The sequence below is a fragment of the Hypomesus nipponensis genome, chromosome 22 (assembly GCF_054491055.1).
Source record: "Hypomesus nipponensis isolate SF chromosome 22, ASM5449105v1, whole genome shotgun sequence".
NCBI classification, from domain to species: domain Eukaryota; kingdom Metazoa; phylum Chordata; class Actinopteri; order Osmeriformes; family Osmeridae; genus Hypomesus; species Hypomesus nipponensis.
The window spans coordinates 18211325-18234848 of record NC_140382.1 but is presented as its reverse complement, the minus strand read 5'-3'; the positions used below and the strand labels follow the sequence as shown (position 1 = coordinate 18234848).

At 44.9% G+C, this 23524-nt stretch overlaps 2 protein-coding genes across 2 annotated transcripts; one reads left to right on the top strand and one right to left on the bottom strand.

Moving 5' to 3' along the window:
- Position 1: 1 nt before the first annotated feature.
- Positions 2-8310, top strand: LOC146237007 (von Willebrand factor A domain-containing protein 7-like). The gene is made up of 16 exons (XM_084687112.1): positions 2-193; positions 309-510; positions 910-995; positions 1139-1232; positions 1761-1889; positions 2034-2220; positions 2543-2712; positions 2829-2941; positions 3272-3388; positions 3546-3752; positions 4400-4532; positions 4647-4796; positions 5977-6069; positions 6286-6560; positions 6685-6984; positions 7167-8310. The coding sequence occupies exons 1-16, from the start codon at positions 2-4 to the stop codon at positions 7629-7631; spliced, it is 2913 nt and encodes a 970-aa protein (XP_084543238.1). The 3' UTR covers positions 7632-8310.
- Positions 8311-13284: 4974 nt separating this feature from the next.
- On the bottom strand, positions 13285-20119 carry LOC146237006 (uncharacterized). The gene is made up of 6 exons (XM_084687291.1): positions 19453-20119; positions 19160-19261; positions 16390-16668; positions 15136-15272; positions 14519-14622; positions 13285-13693 (listed from the first exon to the last, which is right to left on the bottom strand). The coding sequence occupies exons 1-6, from the start codon at positions 19955-19957 to the stop codon at positions 13540-13542; spliced, it is 1281 nt and encodes a 426-aa protein (XP_084543417.1). The 5' UTR covers positions 19958-20119; the 3' UTR covers positions 13285-13539.
- Positions 20120-23524: the final 3405 nt, after the last annotated feature.

Genomic DNA, 23524 nt, shown 5'->3' with positions numbered 1-23524 from the left:
CATGACGTCCTCCCTCCTCTGGGTGGCGCTGTGTCTTCTCCTCCCAAGCCCCTTCAGAGCCTTCAAACCCCTCTTCTCCCTGGACGGGGAGTCCCTGACCCACCGTCAGATCACGGTGAGGGCCGTCCTGCGGAAGACAGCCGAGGCCTGCCAATCCCTCGCCACGGCCGAGGGGCGGGGCTTCAGCCTGACGGTGAGCGGTCCGGTTGGAGGGTAGATAATACAATGCCATCAATCAACCAATCAATCAATACTTTCATACTTAATTAACCAACCAATTAACCAATCAAAACCCTCCTGGCCTCCAGATTGATGACAGCCTGACGGTGACTGAAGTTCAGAGGGCATGTTCCTCCGACGGCTCAGCCCTCCTTTCCTTCACCGCGTTCCACACCGCCATAGCTAAACTGTATTTTAGCAACGCGTTTGTGGATGTCGCCATGGCGCTGAGTGAAAAGCACCACTTTGATGACGAGGCGTTCTCGGGAGGCCGTGATGTCATAACCTCAGGTAGGGAGGAGAGGGGGAAGGAGGGAGGGAGGGAGCAGAGAGAGGGGGATGGGGAGGGAGGGAGCAGAGAGAGGGGGATTGGGAGGGAGGGAGGGAGGGAGGGAGGGAGGGAGGGAGGGAGGGAGGGAGGGAGGGAGGGAGGGAGGGAGGGAGGGAGGGAGGGAGGGAGGGAGGGAGGGAGGGAGGGAGGGAGGGAGGGAGGGAGGGATGGGGAGGGAGGGAGGGAGGGAGGGAGGGAGGGATGGGGAGGGAGGAAGGGAGGGCAGTGAGATGGGGAGGGGGGTAGCAATTAATTAGCTGCATATCTATGTGTACTATCTGCTCCACTCTGCTCGACCCTGGTCTACTCCATGCTACTGTGCTCTCCTCCTGATGCTACTGCACTCTGCTCTATTCTAGGACTATCTGCCGTGAAGGAGAGTGTGAAAGCTCAGCGGTTCCTCTCAGGCAGACTGGTTCTGGGACGGGTCTGTCACACACTGCAGGTGAGGAAGAGGAGGAAGAGGACAGTCTGTGATAACTATATACATATATACATTATGAATACAGTGATTAATTATATATATATATATATATATATATATTTTAGGATGATGTTAATGATGATGATGATGATGTGTGTGTGTAGGATTTTTACAGTCACAGTAACTGGGTGGAGCTGGGAAACAGGGTCCCTTACACAACCCTCATACGACCTGACCTTCCTCTCACCAACCTGGCAGGTGCGTGTGTGATACGGAATGCATACTTCTGTATGTGTCTGACAAAGAAAATCAGTGATTGAGATCAGTGCAAGCGATTGAGAAACGATCTACTCATAGACAACGGTGTTTCTGTTCAAAATGAAAGAAGGTTGAGTCAGTGTGTCAGTGTCAACATTTTTCCCCACCTACCATTCATAGATTCACCTATCAGATCGGAGTTCAGTTGTTTGGATGTACTTACCTCCCCCACACACATTCCTGTCACTCAGCGCAAACCCTGCTCATAGGACAGACACACACACACGTGCACACACACATGTGCACACACACACTCACCCTCTACTGATGAACCAGTTTTTCCACTAACAGAATGTACATTGTTATCCTTGAGTTCACACACACAAACATAAACACTCCCACACACACACACTCCCATACACACATACACACACATACACGCACACACTCCCATACACACACACACACACACACACACATACACACACATACACATACACGGTTTGATTAGCTGCTCCCTGTGCCCAGATCCCAGTACTCCGACTTGTAGGAACTGTGTGGCAGGAAACTGTAATGACAACATCCTGTCTGAGGTTCTACAGCAGGGCCTGCTCACCTCAGGGTACTTCAACCTTCTGTCCTCCGCCAAGCCTGCAGGTACACACACACGCACACACACACACACATACTCATTCACACACACACACACACACACACACCTCCACTCAAACACACACACTGATACTCATACATACTCACTTGCTCACACACACACATCTCACACACACGTTCCTCCTCCAGGTAAATGCAGTCACGGGGGCTCGTTCGACCAGACCAGTGGTCAGGATGCGGTGGGAGGGATCAACAAGGATGACGTGGGTGCAAGTCATGGTCACATGCACCAGGTGGCGGCGGAGGTGGCGGTTGCCGCTACGACAGAGCTGCTAGAGGACATCAGGGCATTCGCTGGTGACCGAGGGTTCCTACGGTAACCTGGAGAGGACACAGTTCAGAGTTTAGAACTGAGAGTCTAGAATTTAGAACTGAGAGTTTAGAATTGAAACAGTTGAATTAAGAGTTTAGAACTGAGAGTTTAAGAACTGAGAGTTTAGAATAGAGAGTTTAGACTAGAGAGTTTAGAATAGAGAGTTTAGAATAGAGAGTTTAGAATAGAGAGTTTAGACTAGAGAGTTTAGCATAAAGAGTTTAGAATAGAGAGTTTAGAATAGAGAGTTTAGAATTCTCTAGAGGGTGAAGAAGTATTCTCTTGTTGGTGAGGCTCACACAGTTTCTGTGTGTCTCCTTCGCAGTCTGATGGGCCTGTCCCAGTCCTCGGTGTTGTGTTTCGTCATCGACACCACAGGCAGCATGAAGGATGACATTGCAGAGGCCAAGCGTGTCTCCTTCTCCATCATCGACAGCAAGAGAGGAAGCCAGCAGGAGCCCTCCGCCTACATCCTGGTGCCCTTCAACGACCCTGGTAGGGCTGACAGTGTGTGTCTCGATAATTCTGTGATTCAACTCAAAAGACACAACAGGGGTTTTTAAGGTTGTGTTTGTTCACTTGTGTTTTGTAATCTCGTTGTGTGTGTGTAGGTTTCGGCCCTTTATTAATTACCACAGATGCCAACATTTTCAAGCAGCATATCAATGAGCTGCAAGCAAAAGGCGGAGGGGACATACCAGAGTTATGTCTGTCTGGACTTCAGGTGTGTGTGCGTCTTGACCTTAGGTGTGTGTGTGTGTGTGTAATTGGTTCTGTTTTCGATGACTATTTGTGATTTACATTTACATTGTCATTTAGCAGACGTTCTTATCCAGAGCGACTTACAGTAAGTACAGGGACATTGTCCCGAGGCAAGTAGGGTGAAGTGCCTTGCCCAAGGACACAACGTCATTTGGCATGGCCGGGAATCAAACCAACAACCTTCTGAGTCATAGCCCAACTTCCTAACCACTCAGCCATCTGACCCCCTGATTTGTGTGTGTATGTGTGTGTACTCAACGGCTCACTGTTAGTGTGTGTGTGTGATTCCCAGCTTGCCCTCACAGGGGCACCCCCGTCTTCTGAGATCTTTGTGTTCACGGATGCTCCGGCCAAAGACGCCGCCTTGAAGAGCACAGTCACTGCCCTCATAGAGAGCACCAAGTCTGTGGTGAGCTCTTGACCTCCTCTGTGTCTGTCTCTCTCTGTCTCTCTATCTCTCTCACTCACTCACTCACTCTCTCTCTATCTATCTTTCCAATCTCTCTTCTCTCTCATTGTGTCATGTTGATCTCTCTCTCTCTCTCTCTCTCTCTCTCTCTCTCTAGGTGACCTTCATGTTGACCGACAATCTCCGCTCCAGTCGCCGGCGTCGTAGGGACACGGTGGGCGGGACTTCCAACCGTCTGGCCGAATCGGATGCCCAGCTGTACCGGGACCTGGCCCGGGCCTCAGGAGGACAGGCCATCGAAGTCACCAAGGCTGAACTCCCCCAGGCCACCAGCATCATCCAGGACGCCTCCGGCAACGCTCTGGTACTCTGGTGCCTACTGACTATACTCATATATACCCAATACTCTCTGGTCTATACTTACCATTCTCAGGTCTATAATTACTATGTTCCGGCACCATATTCTTGCTGTACTGAATGTACTCTGGCACATTCTTACTATACTCTGGTCAATACTTAGCCTACTAAACTCAGGTCTTTACTGACTATACTCTGTTCTGTCACGGCGGACCAATACGGAGTACCCAAAAACGGAGTGCGGAACGGAAAGTTTATTAGAGGAGAATTGAAAACTCACGAGCAAAGCTCTGGTACCAAAACAGAAAACAAGCCGTAGAAGGAAACTAAAAGGGATGATCCAAAAAACGTAGTCAGGAAAGGCAGGGTCCGAGATCAGGAAGGCAATCCAGTGCCAATGGAGGGGTAAGGCAGCGGCTCAACGTGGCTGGCAAAAAGCATATCGCAGGGTCTAGAACAGGTCTCAAGCATAACAAAACTCTTCGGCAAAGAAGGAGGGGAAAACAGAGGGTGTTTATAAGGGGTGTAATCAGTGCAAACGGGGAACAGGTGATGAGAAGGAAAAATAGAAAGAATGCTGCCATGACACACAGTGACCACTAGGTCACCCCTCAAACCCTGACACTGCTCTATATTCGGTACTCAATACCACAGGTGACAGTACTCCAGGTCTCCAGAACACCAGGAAAGCCTGAGAACTTCACCTTCACTGTGGACAGCTTCATTCAGAACCTAACCGTCTACATCACTGGGGGATCCCTGTCCTTCACCATGAGCAGCCCAACAGGTGTGTGTGTGTGTGTGTGTGTCTGAAGACTGTTCAGGCCAGCGGCTGTGTATTAAGGTGTGTTTGTGGGTGTGGGTGTGTAACCAGATGCATGTGTGTGTACCAACCTTCCAGGTGTCACTCAGAACAGCCAGACCAGCGGTCCTTTGGGAACCATGGAAACCGTGGGAAACCTTCGCCGCATCAGCCTCAACAGCGCCAACCAGACAGGATCATGGGAAATCCGTATCATCTCAACGGAACCCTATACACTGAAGGTCATAGGTCAGCAATCTTTCTATGTAAATAGGTCACTGTTTTTTTCCTGAGAGGTCTTCCAGCACAATTCACAGGCTGTGTGTCCCTGTGTCTGTGTGTGTCCCTGTGTGTGTGTCCCTGTGTGTGTGTCCCTGTGTGTGTGTCCCTGTGTCTGTGTGTGTCCCTGTGTGTGTGTCCCTGTGTGTGTGTGTGTCCCTGTGTGTGTGTCCCTGTGTCTGTGTGTGTCCCTGTGTGTGTGTCCCTGTGTGTGTGTCCCTGTGTCTGTGTGTGTCCCTGTGTGTGTGTCCCTGTGTGTGTGTCCCTGTGTGTGTGTGTGTCCCTGTGTGTGTGTCACTGTGTCTGTGTGTGTCCCTGTGTGTGTGTCCCTGTGTCTGTGTGTGTCCCTGTGTCTGTGTGTGTCCCTGTGTGTGTGTGTGTCCCTGTGTGTGTGTCCCTGTGTCTGTGTGTGTCCCTGTGTGTGTGTCCCTGTGTCTGTGTGTGTCCCTGTGTGTGTGTCCCTGTGTGTGTGTCCCTGTGTGTGTGTCCCTGTGTCTGTGTGTGTCCCTGTGTGTGTGTCCCTGTGTCTGTGTGTGTCCCTGTGTCTGTGTGTGTCCCTGTGTGTGTGTCCCTGTGTGTGTGTCCCTGTGTGTGGGTCCCTGTGTCTGTGTGTGTCCCTGTGTGTGTGTCCCTGTGTCTGTGTGTGTCCCTGTGTGTGTGTCCCTGTGTGTGTGTCCCTGTGTGTGTGTCACTGTGTCTGTGTGTGTCCCTGTGTGTGTGTCCCTGTGTCTGTGTGTGTCCCTGTGTCTGTGTGTGTCCCTGTGTGTGTGTCCCTGTGTGTGTGTCCCTGTGTGTGTGTGTGTCCCTGTGTGTGTGTCCCTGTGTCTGTGTGTGTCCCTGTGTGTGTGTCCCTGTGTGTGTGTCCCTGTGTCTGTGTGTGTCCCTGTGTGTGTGTCCCTGTGTCTGTGTGTGTCCCTGTGTCTGTGTGTGTCCCTGTGTGTGTGTCACTGTGTCTGTGTGTGTCCCTGTGTGTGTGTCACTGTGTCTGTGTGTGTCCCTGTGTGTGTGTCCCTGTGTCTGTGTGTGTCCCTGTGTGTGTGTCCCTGTGTCTGTGTGTGTCCCTGTGTGTGTGTGTGTCCCTGTGTGTGTGTGTGTCCCTGTGTGTGTGTGTGTCCCTGTGTGTGTGTGTGTGTGTGTGGTGTTTTTACAGGCCAGAGCTCTTTTAATTTCATTTACAATTTTGTGGAGGAAAACCCTGGAGCTCATGGAGACTTCAGTCTGAAAGAGGGACGCCCTCTCTCAAGTAAGATCATTGTCAACAGTCATCCCAATCATGGTCACATACTAGCAGAGGAGCACACTTTGTAAATGATCAAATTTTTGAGTCTTTACGTTAAAAGTCCTACACCTCTATTCTCGTCTTTTTTTCGACCCTCCTCCCTCACTTACTTCCGCTTCCATCTCTCATTACTTCTCTCAATCCTTCTTTCTACCCCTCCTCCTCTCCTCCGTCACCAAGGCGCCAATGTCAGCCTGTTAGTGACGGTGACAGGAAGTGACACGGCCACTGTGTCAGAGGTCTCCCTGGTGGATGCCTCAGGGTCACGAGAGGTCAACGGAACCCTGAGGTCGCTAGGGGGAGGCAGCTTCCTGGTAACGCTGGCGGAAGTTCCGGAGGGAGACTTTGCGGTGCGCCTGAGGGGGGAAGACAGTGCCCCCTCCAGGTCACAGACAGGTGGTGGCTTCCAGAGACAGGCCTCCACACAAGTCAAGACCTCCAGCTTCTCTGTCACTGTGAGTACCCAGGGTCAAAGTTCACCACGCCCACCTTTTAGTGAGGATTCTAGTAGAGGTCTACACTACCCATCTACTACCCTCCCTCCTCATCTTCCTCCTCCTGTTCCTCCCCCTCCCCAAGGCTCTGTCCAACTCCACGGTTCTAGAACCCGGTTCCACTGTCTCCCTCCGCTTCACGGTGACGGTCGCCAACGGAACCAGTGGAACGTTTGCCGTCCGCGCCACCAACGATCGCGGCTTTGTCTCCGCCTCCCCGGCCACCGTCTCCACGACAACCGGGGGAACGGCCGAGGGCACGGTGACCCTGACGGCACCCGCGTCAACCGCCTCGGGAACGGACATCACCGTGACGATTGAGGTGGAGAACACTGGAACGGCAGACACCAACTACGCCGTCCTACAACTCTCCGTGGTCACCAAGGTAACTTGGAATGGAAGGATGTGAGGATGAGCGAAGGAGGAATTCTATCCTATCCTTTACGTCTGGTCCCCTCCTCATCTCTTCTCACCCTCCTTGTCTTTCAATCCTCTTCCATTATCTCTCTCTCTCTCTCTCTCTCTCTCTCTCTCTCTCTCTCTCTCTCTCTCTTTCTCTCTCTCCAGATCACAGACTTTACCCCTCCCCAGTGCCAGGCCGTTACCGTATCGGCTTACAACTGCCCCCTTGTCTGTAGCCATGGCGACGCTATCTGGGAGCTCTCCGCTAACGTCACCGATGGCAACGGCACCGGTGTGGACCGGATCACCCTCCGCCTCGGCAACGGGACCCTCAATACCAGCACGGCGACCGGGGCCGGGGGGGAAAACGTCACGGTGGTGTCTTACACCGCCCCCTGCTGCTCTGACACGGTGGAGCTTGTGGTCATCGACCGGGCGGGGAACGTCGGCAGGTGCGCCGCCTCAATCGGCAAAGCCGTTTCTGCGACAACGTTCGCCACAACGTTGGCTCCCGGCGCCAATGTCACAGGCAGCCCTGTAGTTGCCACAACATCCTCTGGGGGCCGCTGTGCCTCGCTGTCCCTGGGGCTGGGTGTTGCGCTCTGCCTGCTCCTGGGTCGTCTACTATAAAGAAGACTTGGGGAAGAGCTCGTCTCTGTTGCTGTTGAAATCAGGGTAGTGGCCACGAGGGGAGCACTCACAGATGTCTGATTTCTTAAAATGTTTTTATATATACGGTGTGTATATATATATATATATATATATAGTCATCAATCATTATGTATAATCATCATAACTAATTCTGGTTTCGCTCTTGGTTGAAATGAAAATGGATACAATTTTGCCACCGTCTAAGTCGTTATACTGGCCCCATGCCGAATATGTGACGAGAATATGGAGCTTGTTATGTGTAAAGTAACGTTTTGAAGGAATTATGGATTTGAGTAACATCAATAAAGAAGGAACTGTGGTGCTTTTTTGTTTTTGTTTACGTACATACAACTGTCTGTCTTTGGTGTTAAATTAATTTTGTGGATGTGATATATTGACACAGTTCACAAAGCGAAAAAAGCTATAACTGTAAGCACGATCAAAATCGTAAAACGTGGGTCATTATGTATATATACATGTACCACGTCAATATGTGACTTTTTTTTCTTTTTGCCTCTATTCTTCCTCTTTTTTGGAACTGTTAGCAGGGTCACTACTCACTTCAACCACTAGAGGTCCTCACATCTCCACTCAGCACGGCAACCGTAGCTGGGAACTGATCTGGTTAAGTTTTATTTTCATTTTGTCTGTCATGTCTTTTGAGTGTTTATAACGCACTGATAGTGGTGCATGATGGAATAAAGGCCTTTACATGTGTCTGCAGAATCCTGACAATTTACAGTCAGGTAGTCAGTATTTCCCACACTGCCCCAGAGTCACTGAGTAGGGTCTGGTACACGGCTGATGTCATAGAGACACACTGAAATGCAGGGTCAATGAGGAGTTCAGACAACATGACCAAAGGACTCTTTTATTTCAGGAAGAACTTATAAGGGGGAAACCAAGCTGTGTGGTAGATATTAAACTCAACTAACTAATAACAATGTTGCTGGGTAGCTACAAACAGATTAAGCCTATGTAACACATTCTTATATCATGTACTTCATGTTAGCCATAGGAAAGGAAAGCTCATCATCACAGTTCTTTCATTCATGCGGTTATGACAGATGTTATTGACAAGACAATGTTGTAGCAGGAAAAAAAATGCATAGAAAACCCACAGTATATCTGTTAGATCCCTCTCTCACAGACCCAGAAACTTTTAGAATCACATTTGTTATCATTCCATGTCATGGGAGGAATAGCTAGTTGGTGTCGAGGAGATGAGTAGTATATCTCAGCACAGTCCTCATCAACGTTGCCTGCTTGGTGATTATCAGGGTTTGAGCCGTACCAGTACCTACAAGGTTAAATAACAACACAACCAGTCACACACTGAGGTCCACATCTGGGTCATACCGTATGAGAAACCATTCTGTACCAGAGTTGTACATGTTAGTGCTATATATTTCTCATATAGCTTAATGTTGATGTTAATGTGATTAGTTAAGTCTGTCTGGAGGGAATTAATGGGGTGATGCTGCTCGTTCTAAGGCACTAAAGTCAGTCAAGCAAGGCAAAAATATTCAAACGTATTACAAGATCTGCAGTAGGTGTTACAGACCTAGAGCTGTCACTCTGAGATGTAAGTGTTGGGGACCTAGAGCCGTCACTCTGATGCAGTAGCAGCCTCAAAGGGGAACTCCATATTAATGACCATGGTTTTGGTATGGGATGTTCAGATACTTTTGGCAACACGCTGTATTTCCTTTATAGCTTAATGTTGATTGTGATTGGTTGGGCCTGTCTGGGGTTATTTATGGGGCGATGATGTTGGTATAATGCACCAGATAGATGCAGTCAAGCAAAGGTTGAATATCTGAAAGTATTTAAATAAAAATTGTTTTTTTCTATTAATCCAGAAACTACAGAGTTCTCTCACTTGGGTGTGGTCAGTGGAGTTCCGTCCACCCAGGTAAAGGTTCCTTCTGTTACTATGTCAGTCAGACCGATCCACACTCTCTTGTTGAGGTTATTGAGAAAATCCTGTCATGGAGAAGGAATAAGGAGCAGTTTTATTACCTTGATCTTGAACTGGATCTGTACATTTCTTTTGTTCTCAGTCGCTCTCTCTCTCTCTCTCTCTCTCTCTCTCTCACCTGTTCCTCTGGGCTGTTTATGATCACCAGGTCTGCTCCTCTGTCTCTACAGTCCTGTCTGCTGTCAGTCCAGTTTTTCTGCTCAGTGGAGACATAGTAACAGCGACCGTTCAACTTCTTCCAGGACTTAGAAAAGCAGTCTGTTTGAAGAAACACCAGTAGCAGAACTTTGTTTTTCATCGTATTTCTTTTGGACTGAATAACAGCTGCAGCCGAACCTCCTCCATCTATCGTTAAGGACGTTGTTGTGTTGCACAACTTGGGAAGTCTTTGCAATATGCACAATTGGTGTACAAATAATGACTCCGAACCACTTTAACACTTCTTCATTATATGATTCGGTTCTTGTTCTCTTGATTTGTATAACTCTGCACTACACTTATCTTGTGTACTCTATTACAGTAACACCATAACATTCCACTGAAGTTCACTGAATGTCACTTGAAGCAAATTGTAAATCGAATCTAAATCTAAAAATATTGTATTTGCATTGCCCGACGTAAAAAGTTTTTATATCTTATCTTCTAATATGATCTTATAGACATTCGAATGGAGCAATATAACCAGAGCATAAAAGTGTTGCATTTTGCTGACCACAAGACCTTTTATGGTGTCTTTCTATCTCTCTGGTGTCTCTCTGTCTCTCTGGTGTCTCTCTATCTCTCTGGTGTCTCTCTGTCTCTCTGGTGTCTCTCTATCTCTCTGGTGTCTCTCTATCTCTCTGGTGTCTCTCTGTCTCTCTGTCATTGAGGTCTTAAAACAGTCCATCAGCTGGTCTCTCTTTCTGGGCAAGCTAATATACTTACTCTGGAGATGGTCTCTCTCTCTGGTCAGGTTGTCATACTTGGTTTGAAGCTGATCTCTCTCTATGGTCAGGTTATCATACTTGGTCTGGAGTTTGTCTCTCTCTACAGACCTTATGGTTTCACCTTCTTGATAGTGGGTATCTGTTGATGAATGGAGGCCAGTACCAAATGCAAGGAACAGTCAACAACTGTTTTGTTTTTCTTTTTTTACAGAGGTGGTATCTTACTATAATGATTATATTACATCCTTGTGTGAAAATTGTTCAAGAGAAACTTACAGGAGAGTCCCACTCCTATGACCCCAGCCAGCAGGAGAACACACAGCAGCCCCAGACACACTGCTACGGCTTGATAGGTTCTCCTCTCTGAAACTGTGGACACACAGTGTTTAAGAGAGAATGCACAAGTCAAACCTATTCCCATGTCTATGGCCTGTATCTCGACTGAATGGTTGGGTGTGTGCACACTTATGATTAAAATGTAAAAAATGATCTCCCATTTTGTAATTGGTTCGGATTCTGCACCAGGCATTTGTTTCTGTTTTTGTGTGTGCAATGCATGCTTTCACACCTTTATTGAAAGCTGTGACTCCACCACAGGAAACACATTTCTATCTTGGGCTTTACTTTCTTACTTTTTATGCTTATTGAACAGTTTTAACGGAAGTGTGACAGGAAAGGCAGGGACAGAGAAAAGGGAAGACATGCAGCAATGGTTCTTGGCCAGATTTGACAAATTGTAAAAAATATTCAGTGACAAATGTCCATTCTTCCCCTTTGTCAACAATAACAGAAAAATATATCACAGATTTGACACAATAGGGTAACCAATCAGTGAATGTCCACCTTTTTTTTATCCATCTGATCAAGTCACAGCTAATTTTGCTTCTGAGGGGGATTGTGTGCATGTATGCATACACACCTGTGTGAACGCGAGCTGTGTTTCTGTGTCAGTGTGTGTCGCTTTCATTAGAAATGTCCCACCTGCCATGTGTCTGTCTGTGAGTCTCCACCACAGGAGGACTGAAACTCAGAAACAGCATCACAGGAAACTGTGGGGAGGAGTGAGCCTGCTTTCTCAGTCAATTCAACTACAGTAGCACATCCAGTGACCCATACACAACTTTCCTTCCTCCTTTCTTTGGATAAGCGATTTGATGTGTTAATTGTGATTTACAACATTTGTGTAGTGGAGCTCATGGTCGGGCTGGAGTTTCAACAAGGACGGAAAGAAACTCAAAACTACTCACTAGAAAACCTAAAAATTAAGTTTAAGCATCGATACCACAAACACATATGCTTGAGTTGTGTGTAAGTATGTGTGTGTGTATGTATGTGTGTTGCACAATACCGTTATCTGGGCTGCGTTGACCCTGGTTGCGCGACACACCCATGACATTGGCATACAAGTTCTCCTCCTTCCCCATAATCCTTTGCTGTCCACAGCACCACACCTAGACCTCCTCACTCTGTCTTGACCAGGTTATATCTCCACAAAATGATATTCCATTCATCTGAGTTACAGGGTCCTGCAGTCCACAAGCACACTGGGTTCCAAGTACCTCTGTTACAGTATATACCGGACTGCTCGAGTCGAGTCCTTGCGATTCCCTACGACTATACTGTTTATATATATATATATATATATATATATATATATACTCTGGTATTTTATTTACAGTTAAACCTTCCAGCTACTTTACACTTCACACATCTCTGCTCTTCACTTCTCCTTTTTGTGTTTCGATGCATAATGGTGACATCCACGTGACTGTCAGAATAGCTGTAGTGTCCCCCAATCGCAATCTCCTCCCTAAACCCTACACCCTCACGGACTTTCTTGGCATGACATGGTAAGTGATTGAAAGAGGCTGCAAGGCTGCATTATCACGTGCCTTTGTCAACAATGAAACATGTTACACACTATTAATGTGGGTTTGTGACTACATTTATTACCTCATCAGTGAGCTTTGTGTTTAAACTTACATTTAAAAAAAGTTCTAAACATGTGAACTTCAGGGTTAGTTGCTCCTTCCGTGCTCGTTTGTTTACCGTTCTTCTTCTTTCTTGGTCTATAGGCGGGTTTGCGGTGTTAAGGCCGAAAACTCCCCCCCCTGCCAAAATCAAACCCCCTGCTGGTTTGGCAGCTAGATGATCAATTTTACACACTTTCAAATATAAGACGTGGGGCGATAAGGGCGTATACTTATGCGAATGTATAGACGAATAGTCTACACTCGAAAACTGCACATTATTTGTGTCGCCGACGCGAACAAACCACAATTATTTTCTATAACAAAACAACAACTAAATGTTGTCTTTTGGACTCCAATAAAAAACAATTAATTCAGTAAGAACAGCAAAACAAATGCTAAATTGATTACAAAGTAAAAAGCAAAGTACAAGACGTTCACGAGCGGGGGGGGGGGTTAGATTTTGGCAGGGGGTGTGAATTCACCATAACACCTGTTAGAGCACATTTGGCCCCCTGGGCGAGGTTTACAGCTCACACCAGGAAATATCGGCAAGTGTTTTGGAATGTTTGTAATGCACTGATAATAGTGTATGATATCTGCCGAATCCTGACAACTTGCATTCAGGTAGTCAGTATTTCCCACACTGCCCCAGAGTCAATGAGCAGGGTCTGGTACACATCTGATGTCATAAAAAAACACTGAAATGCAGGGTCAATGAGGAGAGCAGAGATTATGACCAAATTGATGTTTTATTTCAGAAATAACAGTCATAAGTAAGAAAACCAAGCTGTGTGGTCGATAAACGATTAGAATTGTTGCTAGGTAGCTATATAAAGATTAAGCCTATGTAACTCATTATTACATAATTTACTCTGTTAGCCAATAGGAAGTCAAAGCTCATTATCACAGTTCTTTCATTCATGCAGCTATGACAGGTATTATTGGCATGACTGATAATGTAGCTGGATAATTACATGTGTATAAAAACCCACAGTAGATCTCAACTGTTAGATCCCTCTCTCACAGACCCAGTAATTATCAGAATCACATCTGTTATCATTCCATGTTATAGGAGAAGGTGAGTAGAATATCTCAGCACAGTCCTCATCAACACTGCCTGGTTGGTTTGGGTAATTATCAGGTTGAGGGTTGTACCAGTACCTACAGGGTTAAAGATCAACACAACCAGTCACACACTGAGGTCCACATCAGGGTCATACAGTATGAGAAACCATTCTGTATCAGAGTTTTATATGTTAGTACTGTATATTTCTCATATAGCTTAATGTTTATGTTTATGTTAATGTGATTGGTTGAGTCTGGCTGTAAGGATTTAATGGGGCGATGCTGCTGGCGATGATGCACCAAAGTCAGTCAAGCAAGGCAAAAATATTAAAACATATTACAAGAAGACATTTTTAGAGTTTAGTCAGAAGTCTCAAACTACTCAAAAGAGTAGTTTTCTCTTCCGCTGTGGTCAGAGGCAGTTAATCCCAAATGTGTTTGATAAAATTCAGGGATCTGTGCAGCCAAGTCAAGGTTCGGAGTGAGTTCTGTACAGAAATGTTTTGTTGAGTTTGGGCTGCAAAGATCCCAGAACACCATCAAACACAGTTGGTATCTAATTCTAATGCTATCAGCAAGCCAGGTCTAATCTCCCAACATCAGTATCAAGCTTAATTAATGCTGGAAGCACATTCTCAGACACACTCCAAAGCAGCCTTCCAGAGGAGTGGCAGCTGTTGCAGCCTCAAAGGGGAACTCCATATTAATGACCATGGTTTTGGTATGGGATGTTCAGATACTTTTGGCAACATGCTATTTCCTTTACAGCTTACGTAATGTTGATTGTGATTGGTTGGGCCTATCTGGGGTGATTTATGGGGCGATGATGTTGGTATAATGCACCAGATAGATGCAGTCAAGCGAAGGTTGTATTTCAGTTTTCTAGTAATCCAGAAACTACAGAAAGAGTACTTCTCTTACGTGGGTGTGGTCAGAGGAGTTCCGTCCACCCAGGTAAAGGTTCCTTCTGTTACTGTGTCAGTCAGACCGATCCACACTCTCTTGTTGAGTTTATTGAGGAATTTCTGTCAAGGAAGAGGGTTAAGGAGCAGTTTTATTACCTTGATCTTGAACTTGACTTCATCCTTCATCTCTCTCTCTCTCATCCTTCATCTCCCTCTCTCTCTCTCTGTCATTCTCTCCCTCTTTCTCTCTCTCTCTCTGTCATTCTCTCCCTCTCTCTCTGTCATTCTCTCCCTCTCTCTCTCTCTCTCTGTCATTCTCTCCCTCTCTCTCTCTCTCTGTCATTCTCTCCCTCTCTCTCTCTCTCTGTCATTCTCTCCCTCTCTCTCTCTCTCTGTCATTCTCTCCCTCTCTCTCTCTCTGTCATTCTCTCCCTCTCTCTCTCTCTCTCTCTCTCTCTCTCTCTCTCTCTCTCTCTCTCTCTCTCTCTCTCTCTCTCTCTCTCTCTCTCTCTCTCTCTCTCTCTCTCTCTCTCTCTCTCTCTCTCTCTCTCTCTCTCTCTCTCTCTCTCTCTCTCTCTCTCTCTCTCTCTCTCTCTCTCTCTCTCTCTCTCTCTGTCTCTCTCTTTCACTCACCTGTTCCTTTAGGCTGTTTATGATCACCAGGTCTGCTCCTCTGTCTCTACAGTCCTGTCTGCTGTCAGCCCAGTTATTCACCCCAGTAGAGACATAGTAACAGCTCCAACCAAACCTCGTCCATCCAGCTAGATCCTCTGTTTGATGTCATTAAAACGCAGAATTGATATTTAGTTTTCTATATTTACAGTAGTAACAGCTACAACCAATCTTCAACCAATCTTCTGTGAGCCATCAAGATTGCAGAACGCGTCTGTCCGTGTAATTTGCTTCAACATGTGTTTGCACATCTTCTCAAAATTGCCATTGTCGTAACACCAACTTGCAGGCTACTCACAAACCCAAGGCGACCGATGCATGGCAGTTTATTAGCTCCTCAATCTTGTAATAATGACTCTTTCTTGTAAGTCGCTTTGGATAAAAGCGTCTGCTAAATGACTAAATGTAAATGTAAATACTAATCCAAAAACAATCATTTTTTTTGTTGACAAAAACGAAATCAACTTAAGTCTTGGCCTTCAGGGTGTAATTCCAAACAGAATAACGGACAAAAACGTTTTAGTCCCAAACTAAAACAGCTTCCTTTAGCACTATAACCTTTCACTGATCATGTTGTTCTGATACTAATGCACGTGCGCAGTAACCAAATACAGACTCTTTGAAACCAACAAATCAAATAATGTAGAATATAAACACTTCACCTTAAATAGCCTACAAAATTATTACTGAATGAATTTTTTACCTATCAAAATAAAATAATCAATATTAAAACACCAATATTCTTCACCACAACTATGAACCAAATATGACCAATTCACTGAAACATTATTCAGCTGAATCTGACTCTTACACACTCTCTCTCTTCTTTATTCTGTCACTTGTTCTGCAGTAAACCTGCTCAGCATGGAAGCTGAGATTTGGAGTGAAGTTTTGACATTCCCTTTGTTGCATCTTCCAACACACCTAGACACACACATCTCACACACACACACAACTCACACACACCTACACACACACTCAGTTGGTTTTGGTTAGCCATTTCTGTCAGTAACAAAATCGTTTCTTTTAAAACCCACTTTTGTCACAACCTAGAGCCAGATTTGACAAACATAATGAGTCATTAAATCATTACAATAGCGGTGGTTAATTAATGTTTCTATACTTCAACGCATCACATTACGTAACAACAACTTTTATTTCATACAGCTTACAATTATATAGTTTATTAAATTAGGATTGTCCTCATGAACTTACCGCACAGCCTCCTCTTAAGGTGGTCTCTCTCTCTGGTCAGGTTGGTGTTACTGGTCTGTAACTGGTCTCTCTCTCTGGTCAGGTTGGTGTAACTGGTGTTCAGCTGGTCTCTCTCTCTGGTCAGGATGGTGTAACTGGTGTTCAGCTGGTCTCTCTCTCTGGTCAGGATGGTGTAACTGGTGTTCAGCTGGTCTCTCTCTCTGGTCAGGATGGTGTTACTGGTCTGTAGTTGGTCTCTCTCCATAGTCTTTATGGTTTTGTCATCATTTACTCTGGTGACTGTTAAGGAATAATATTACTATATATATATATATTAGTGCTGTCAGTTTAACGCGTTATTAACGGCGTTAACGCAAACCCAAATTAACGGCGTAAATTATTTTATCGCGCGATTAACGCTCTTTTTGGCCTAGCAAACTTTGTAGTTTTTTTCACATGCTGTTGCAACAACTCCCGACCTTAGAAAAACTACAACACCACACCGGATCTAGCTAGACCGGAAACAAAACAACAGGCACGCCAAACACTCGTTTGGCTTGCGAGCTGGCTAAAGAGTAGTAGCAGAGCCCGTTTACGGATATTAGACATTCTCTGGTAGTAGGCTAACGTTACGTTTTGAGTGGATGACGAGCGCGAGATGCCGAAATGGATGCCAATAAGATTCTGAATGGAAAGTTTGCTTTTAAAAAGTTGCCAAATGGTTCTATTGACAAGACCAGTGATTTGTGTGTTTTGTCGTTGTAAACTGAGCTATCATCGCAGCACGTCCAGTCTGAAATACCACTTGATGGCCAAGCACACAGCTGATGCGAATTCTCTGCCCCCTCGTCAAAGCCAGGCGATTGCAATGTTGTTTTCAATAAAAGAAATATTTGCACAAAGCAATCCGAACCACTTTTCTATGTTGATAAGAGCATTAAAATTTGAAAAAAGATTGGGACAAAAAGAAATCAGGGACATTTAGAATAGATAAAAATGTGCGATTAATTGTGATTAATCGCGAGTTAACTATGACATTAATGCGATTAATCGCGATTAAAAATTTTAATCGTTTGACAGCACTAATATATATATATATATATATATATAGTAATATTATTATTCCTTAAAGGAGTGGTTCTCAACCAGGGGTACGCGTAACCCTGGGGGTACGTGAAGGCAGTCCAGGGGTACGTGAGATTTTTAAAGATTAGCATCCTTTAAAAAATCCTGAAAAAAATGCACAGCACTGCGGCATGTTAAAACTAAGTCTCTGTCTAACGGACTAACATAAACATATTTTTGCTAGCCTACCTGCTGCAAAATTACACCAAGACAAGTACAGCTATTTTATCCAGTGTAATTTATCACTTACCACTATCTTGTTTTTTATTATCCTCCTCTTCCTTTCTCTTCTTCCTTTTTTGGCTTCCTGAAGCATAACTCCGCTTCATGATTGATGACTGCCGACCGACGAGGTTTTTGTATTTTGCCAGCAGCACAGATCATGAGAGGGGCCCTTGAGGGGGGTCCCCATAACAGTGTCATTGCACTTTCCTGCATTGACTATCAAAGGGGCGCTCACACGTTTGTCGTTGCATTTTATTCTTAACCAGTCGTTGTCTTGGGGCGCCAAGCCAACTCGGCGCCCCAACCAATTGTTTGTTTTGCTTGCCTTGTTGCAACGGGCCTGTGCTTGTGTCGAAATTTCTTGCCCCTGGTAATTTCTTGATATTCGTCACTGCGAAAAGTTTATGACCGCTGTCATTGGCAACGGGTTGTGTGCTTTTAATTCACATCTTTCATATAATTCCGCAAGTAGTCCGGTCATTTAACGTAACGGAAAGTCATTGAAACTTGAAGTCAGAAGGTGGGTTAAGTTTTACCAATTGAAAAACGGCTTTGTTTATTTTACACAAAGCTCAAAAAATATGTTGCGCTCAAATAAAGGCAAAACAATTGGATTGCGCGCTACGGGTGCTCGCATTAACTATTGATCTTCCGAACTAGCATCACATCTAACTCAGAATGTGCATGCATTAGCAGGGCAGGGCAGGGCAGCTGGTTGGCAGGTCTGGATCAAAGTCCACTTCCGTGGATGCGGGGGTCGCGAGTCACTGGCACCATTATTTTGGGGGTCGTGGGCTGAAATGTTTGAGAACCCCTGCTCTAGGTGGCACTGTTATCTCCTCTGGTTATAGTTTTTCATGATGTTAACATTAATTTGCTAAATGTTTTCTGGTCAAATTTGAATAGCTCTTGACTAGTAGCTAGTGTGCATTGAATATGTAATGTAATGTTGAATGAACACTACATTTTGTATTGATTGAGAGAAGCTGAGGTGCAAAGAGAAAAATAAGATGGCAATTTGTTGTTTCATTGTCTTCTGCAGAAGCAAATAAATATAAAAGCCCACCCATGAGTTGTGCCTGTTCATGCCCTGAACACATCTGTTACAATTGCATAGCGCTGTGTATTAAGGCCTATACATCTTTTTTTCAACAAAAAAAAAATGCTCTGCGCTGGTTTGGGGGAACTTGGCTGAGAAAATATTTCACAAGGGGTACATGAAAAAAAGGTTGAGAACCACTGTATTAAAGCATATAGTACGAGTGCGGTTGTTGAGGGATATACCACAGGTGGTGTTTGGCCGGAGGCCAAGTGGCGTAGAACAACACCCCTGATATATCCCTCGACAACCGCATGAGTACTATATTGCTTTTATAAAACAATTTTATAGTCAATATATATATATATATCAAATGATGTATGTTTAATTAGAAGTACTCACAGACAACTCCCAGTGCTATGATCCCAGCCAGTAGGAGAGCACACAGCAGCCCCAGACACACTGCTGCAGCTCTGGAGAGACTCCTCTCTGGACCCCCAGCACCTGGGGACAGTGGGGACAGTTATGATCTGTGTGCGTGTGTGTTTGTGTGTGTGTGTAAGGACACAGTGGGGACTTTGTGGTGATTTCAAAGGAGCATGAAGTGAAAGGTAGAGGTATCCCATCAGGCTACAGTTGTGTATTAGTCTGTACAGTATGTTTATGTAGGTATGTAATTTGTGTGCGTGTTTTACCTGAGAGCAGATCTCCTGCAGAGTTCTCTGCTGTAGGGTCCTCAGTCTCTGAGCAGGGGTTGTGACCTCTGAGAGTGTCAGCACTAATGTAGATGTCCCCCATATTCTCCTCCATCTCCCCCCTGTCAGACTCCACCTTTTGGGTCATGTCTGGTTTAGCGCAGATGTCTTCTGATTTCACCTTCTGGGTCGTGTCTGCATTTTCATAGATGTCATCTGACTCCACCTTCTGGGTCGTGTCTGCATTTTCATAGATGTCATCTGACTTCACCTTCTGGGTCATGTCTGGTTTAGCGTAGATGTCTTCTGATTTCACCTTCTGGGTCGTGTCTGCATTTTCATAGATGTCATCTGACTTCACCTTCTGGGTCGTGTCTGGTTTAGCGTAGATGTCCTCTAATTTCACCTTCTGGGTCGTGTCTGCATTTTCATAGATGTCATCTGACTTCACCTTCTGGGTCATGTCTGGTTTAGCGTAGATGTCTTCCGACATGTTGGCTGCCATTCCTGTCTTTCCTGATAATACTTTAGGCAGGTTATAGATTTAGTTTATTATCTAGTAACACTTCAACTGCAGTATCAGAGCTGCGTTTCAACGTCCACCATGCTAGACAGGCTTGTCCTCTGTGCTGTCAGTACGAGAGAGATGGACGGTAAGAACTGACTGGAGCTGTTTGTTTCCCCTCTTTCAAACAGGAAGTTTTAGAAAAGAGGAAGATTATTATTATTATATTATTATTTATTCACTATAACGTTGGGGAAGAAAAAGTTACTGTTCGATCCCTCATCATATTTTCAGTTAATATTAAAACCACATTAGGGGCACCTCAGTTGCTCACCAGATAAGTATAAGTACCATGCAGGCTGAGTTCTTACCACAAGCTGGGTTTGAGTCCGGCTTTGCCCCTTTGCAGCATGTTGTCATGGAGACAAGTGGAGGATCTCAGAGGTGTGAATGCTATAGAACAAGAAAGTTACTTAAAGTTGTAATACGCAGATTTTCTATACATATGTGAAGTTGTCTCTTGCTGTGGTCAAGAGGTCATGCAGCGGGCTTGTGACAAAACACATAGATTGGAGAATGTGCACTTTAACCTGCGGAAAGGGCAACATGCAGAGAATAGTATAAACGATGAGTTATGACCACATCACCTGTGTGTTGTTTGTCCTGTGCCTTAAGTTGTGGAATGTGTACTGTTTAAGGACATGTTTCGGTGATTACTATATTTGTATGGTCCAGCTCATGTATATAATGGCCATCTGAGAGACATGTTTCACTCATGACAACCACTCTGCCTGTCGTGGTGACCTGATCTGAGCAGCTCGACCTAATAAACGAAGTCAACTCTTTTTCATTGTGGTGCTTTCCTTGGTCCATCCTCTGACAGAAAAATCATCTAACACGTGGGTCGCCCAGTAACTGGGTCTGTGAGAGAGGGATCTAACAGTGGAGATCTACTATGGGTTTTCTAAGAATTTAATTCTCCTGTGATATTATTATTATTATCATTTCAATCATACCTGTGTGATTGAAAGAACTGAGATCATTAGCTTTCATTTCTTATTGGCTAACATAAAGCAGACTATGTGACAAGTTACAGCTTTTCCCTCTTGCTTGAAGGGAAGCAACATATCCTATGTACATCTTTTATTGTCATTTTGGGTACGACAACCCGTACTCCTCGCAAAAAACGGTGAGCGAGTGAGCGAGATCTAACTTAACTGCTCGCAACCAGCAATTGACCTGGATTATGCAATATGCAGAACTAATGCGTGCTTAGTGGGCGTATGCAAGAAGAAATGTCAGTTGAGACACCGTCAACGTTTTTTGGGGGAGGTGGGGGCTACTGACAAAGTGTCAAGCGTAACTATTGGCGTTTCGGTCATGATAAAGTAAAGTCAAAATATAATTTAAAAATGAGAAAGAATTGTTATGATTTACCAACAGTATGTATCGATAATTTAATATTTATTATTCATATTTTATTTTTCATTGGTATGGCGGCCCACCTGCATTAGCCTAATGGACCACTAATGGGCCGTGGCCCACAGGTTAGGAATCACTGGCTAATCTAATTAGCTTAGTACTAAATTATCCCTTAAATGGTAGGTCTCTCAGCTAATGCGTTCCACCCTAAACAACCTGACCTCCCGCCTATAGCTCTTGGTCCAAAGCAAAAACTGTACACCTCAACACAATTACACCATATATATTTAAGCACTTTTTTCACAATCAAAACACAGTTATTCACTTTTTGTTAATGAAGAATTGAAATGCTTCTTCTTATTTTAAATGGTGAAATCAAATTACATTTGGGGTGATTCATTTATATAATTATTGTTCATCGTGCTTAACAGCTAAGAATGTGGTTACCTGAAAAATACAATCCATCCTGGCAGCGCCGGCCCCCGGGTTTTGGGGGCCCTGAACAAAAATAGATGATGATGTCTTTTTCATTCGCTTTTTTTTTTTTGGGGGGGGGGGGGGGGGTGCCCTAACCAATCGCGGGGCACTAAACAAGTGTTTAGTTTGTTTATTGGGTTGGGCCGGCCCTGCATCCTGGTCAAGTCCATGAGTTTCTGTTGTCCACTGTTTGCACTGTTTGTCTGTTGGTTTGGATAAAAGCGGCAGTTAATGGAAAAAGAAAATGTAAATAATGAAGTATAGATTTGCAGAATTTAACCTGTGGAGAACTGATGCTTCTCTGCTCTGTGTTTAACTCAATTTGATGCTGTGTGTATCAAATTACCTGTCATGAATGCAGTGCCTCTTATGAAATAAAAATAATTCTCGACAGAGAATCTCTGAAAATAGTCCTTATACATGTGCATGGAGCACAGTTCAAGCAAATATGCAGAGAAACACACATTTATGCACACATTACAATACCATATATTTACTGCATGTGTAATATTATCCTAAACGTGACATACAGTAGAACTATGTAGAAGCATGGAGAATCTCAGAGAGCAGAACACAGTTACACTTTCTCTGTACCTGTCTATGCATATTAGTTAGCCACCTCCTGATCTTCCTCTTTACAAAACACTTCCCTTTGCTTACAGAAGGGAAACAAACAGCTCCAGTCAGTTCTTACCGTCCATCTCCCTCATACTGACAGCACAGAGGACAAGCCTGTCTAGCATGGTGGACGTTGAAACGCTGTTACGGGGTGGTGGTGGTGGTGGTGGACCCAAGTGCACAACACAACACAACACAACACGAAAAAACAGAGGTATGGTCCAGAGGGGTTTAATGTTGGGGTAAGTGCAGAGGGGAATGATGATGATGAAAAAACAGACAGGACTTCAGGGTAGGCTGTACGGGGTCTGGCAAGGTTGGTGATCCTGGAGGCACAGGCAAAAAGTTAGTACAGGAATGTCACACATAAAAATACGGGTCTACTGGAACCTGGAGTATACTACCGAGGGTAGACAAAACTGTTATCCGGCGATGAATGGTGTGAAAACCAGGGTTGATAAACTGCAGGGCTGATGAGTTGATGGGAGACAGGTGTGAAGACTGAGGCAGAGTGAGTGGGTAATTGGGACTGGAGACCATGGCCACACCCACAAGCGGGAAACACAAAACAACAACCCGCCACTAGGGGGCAGAGGGCATGACAAACGCAGCTCTGATACTGCAGTTGAAGTGTTACTAGATGATAATCTAAACTATAACCTGCCTAAAGTATTATCAGGAAAGACAGGAATACAGCAAACATGTCGGATGACATCTACGCTAAACCAGACATGACCCAGAAGGTGAAGTCAGATGACATTTATGGTATTGCAAACATGACCCAGAAGGTGAAGTCAGATGACATTTATGGTATTGCAGACATGACCCAGAAGGTGAAGTCAGATGACATTTATGGTATTGCAGACATGACCCAGAATGGCTGGAATACAGATTTTAAAAATGGTCCTGGGATTTTGTATAGTAAACTGTCGATCCGTCTGTCTGACTGATTAACTATCTAATACATCCATCTATCTAATCCAGGGGTGGGGAACGTCCGGCCCGTTTGTGGCCCGCGTCATCGTATGGTTCGGCCCGCCATGGCACTGC

What these genes read in the sequence shown, in the direction of transcription:
- LOC146237007 (XM_084687112.1), top strand. Translation starts at nt 2, where the DNA reads ATGACGTCCTCCCTCCTCTGGGTGGCGCTGTGTCTTCTCCTCCCAAGC. An exon ending in GTCCTCCGCCAAGCCTGCAG is followed by an intron (nt 1,890 to 2,033) that starts GTACACACACAC and finishes TTCCTCCTCCAG; the next exon opens with GTAAATGCAGTCACGGGGGC. An exon ending in CCTCCAGCTTCTCTGTCACT is followed by an intron (nt 6,561 to 6,684) that starts GTGAGTACCCAG and finishes CCCCTCCCCAAG; the next exon opens with GCTCTGTCCAACTCCACGGT.
- LOC146237006 (XM_084687291.1), bottom strand. Translation starts at nt 19,957, where the DNA reads ATGGCAGCCAACATGTCGGAAGACATCTACGCTAAACCAGACATGACC. An exon ending in TAAACAGCCTAAAGGAACAG is followed by an intron (nt 14,623 to 15,135) that starts GTGAGTGAAAGA and finishes CTTCCTTGACAG; the next exon opens with AAATTCCTCAATAAACTCAA. An exon ending in ACTCCTCTGACCACACCCAC is followed by an intron (nt 13,694 to 14,518) that starts GTAAGAGAAGTA and finishes TTAACCCTGTAG; the next exon opens with GTACTGGTACAACCCTCAAC.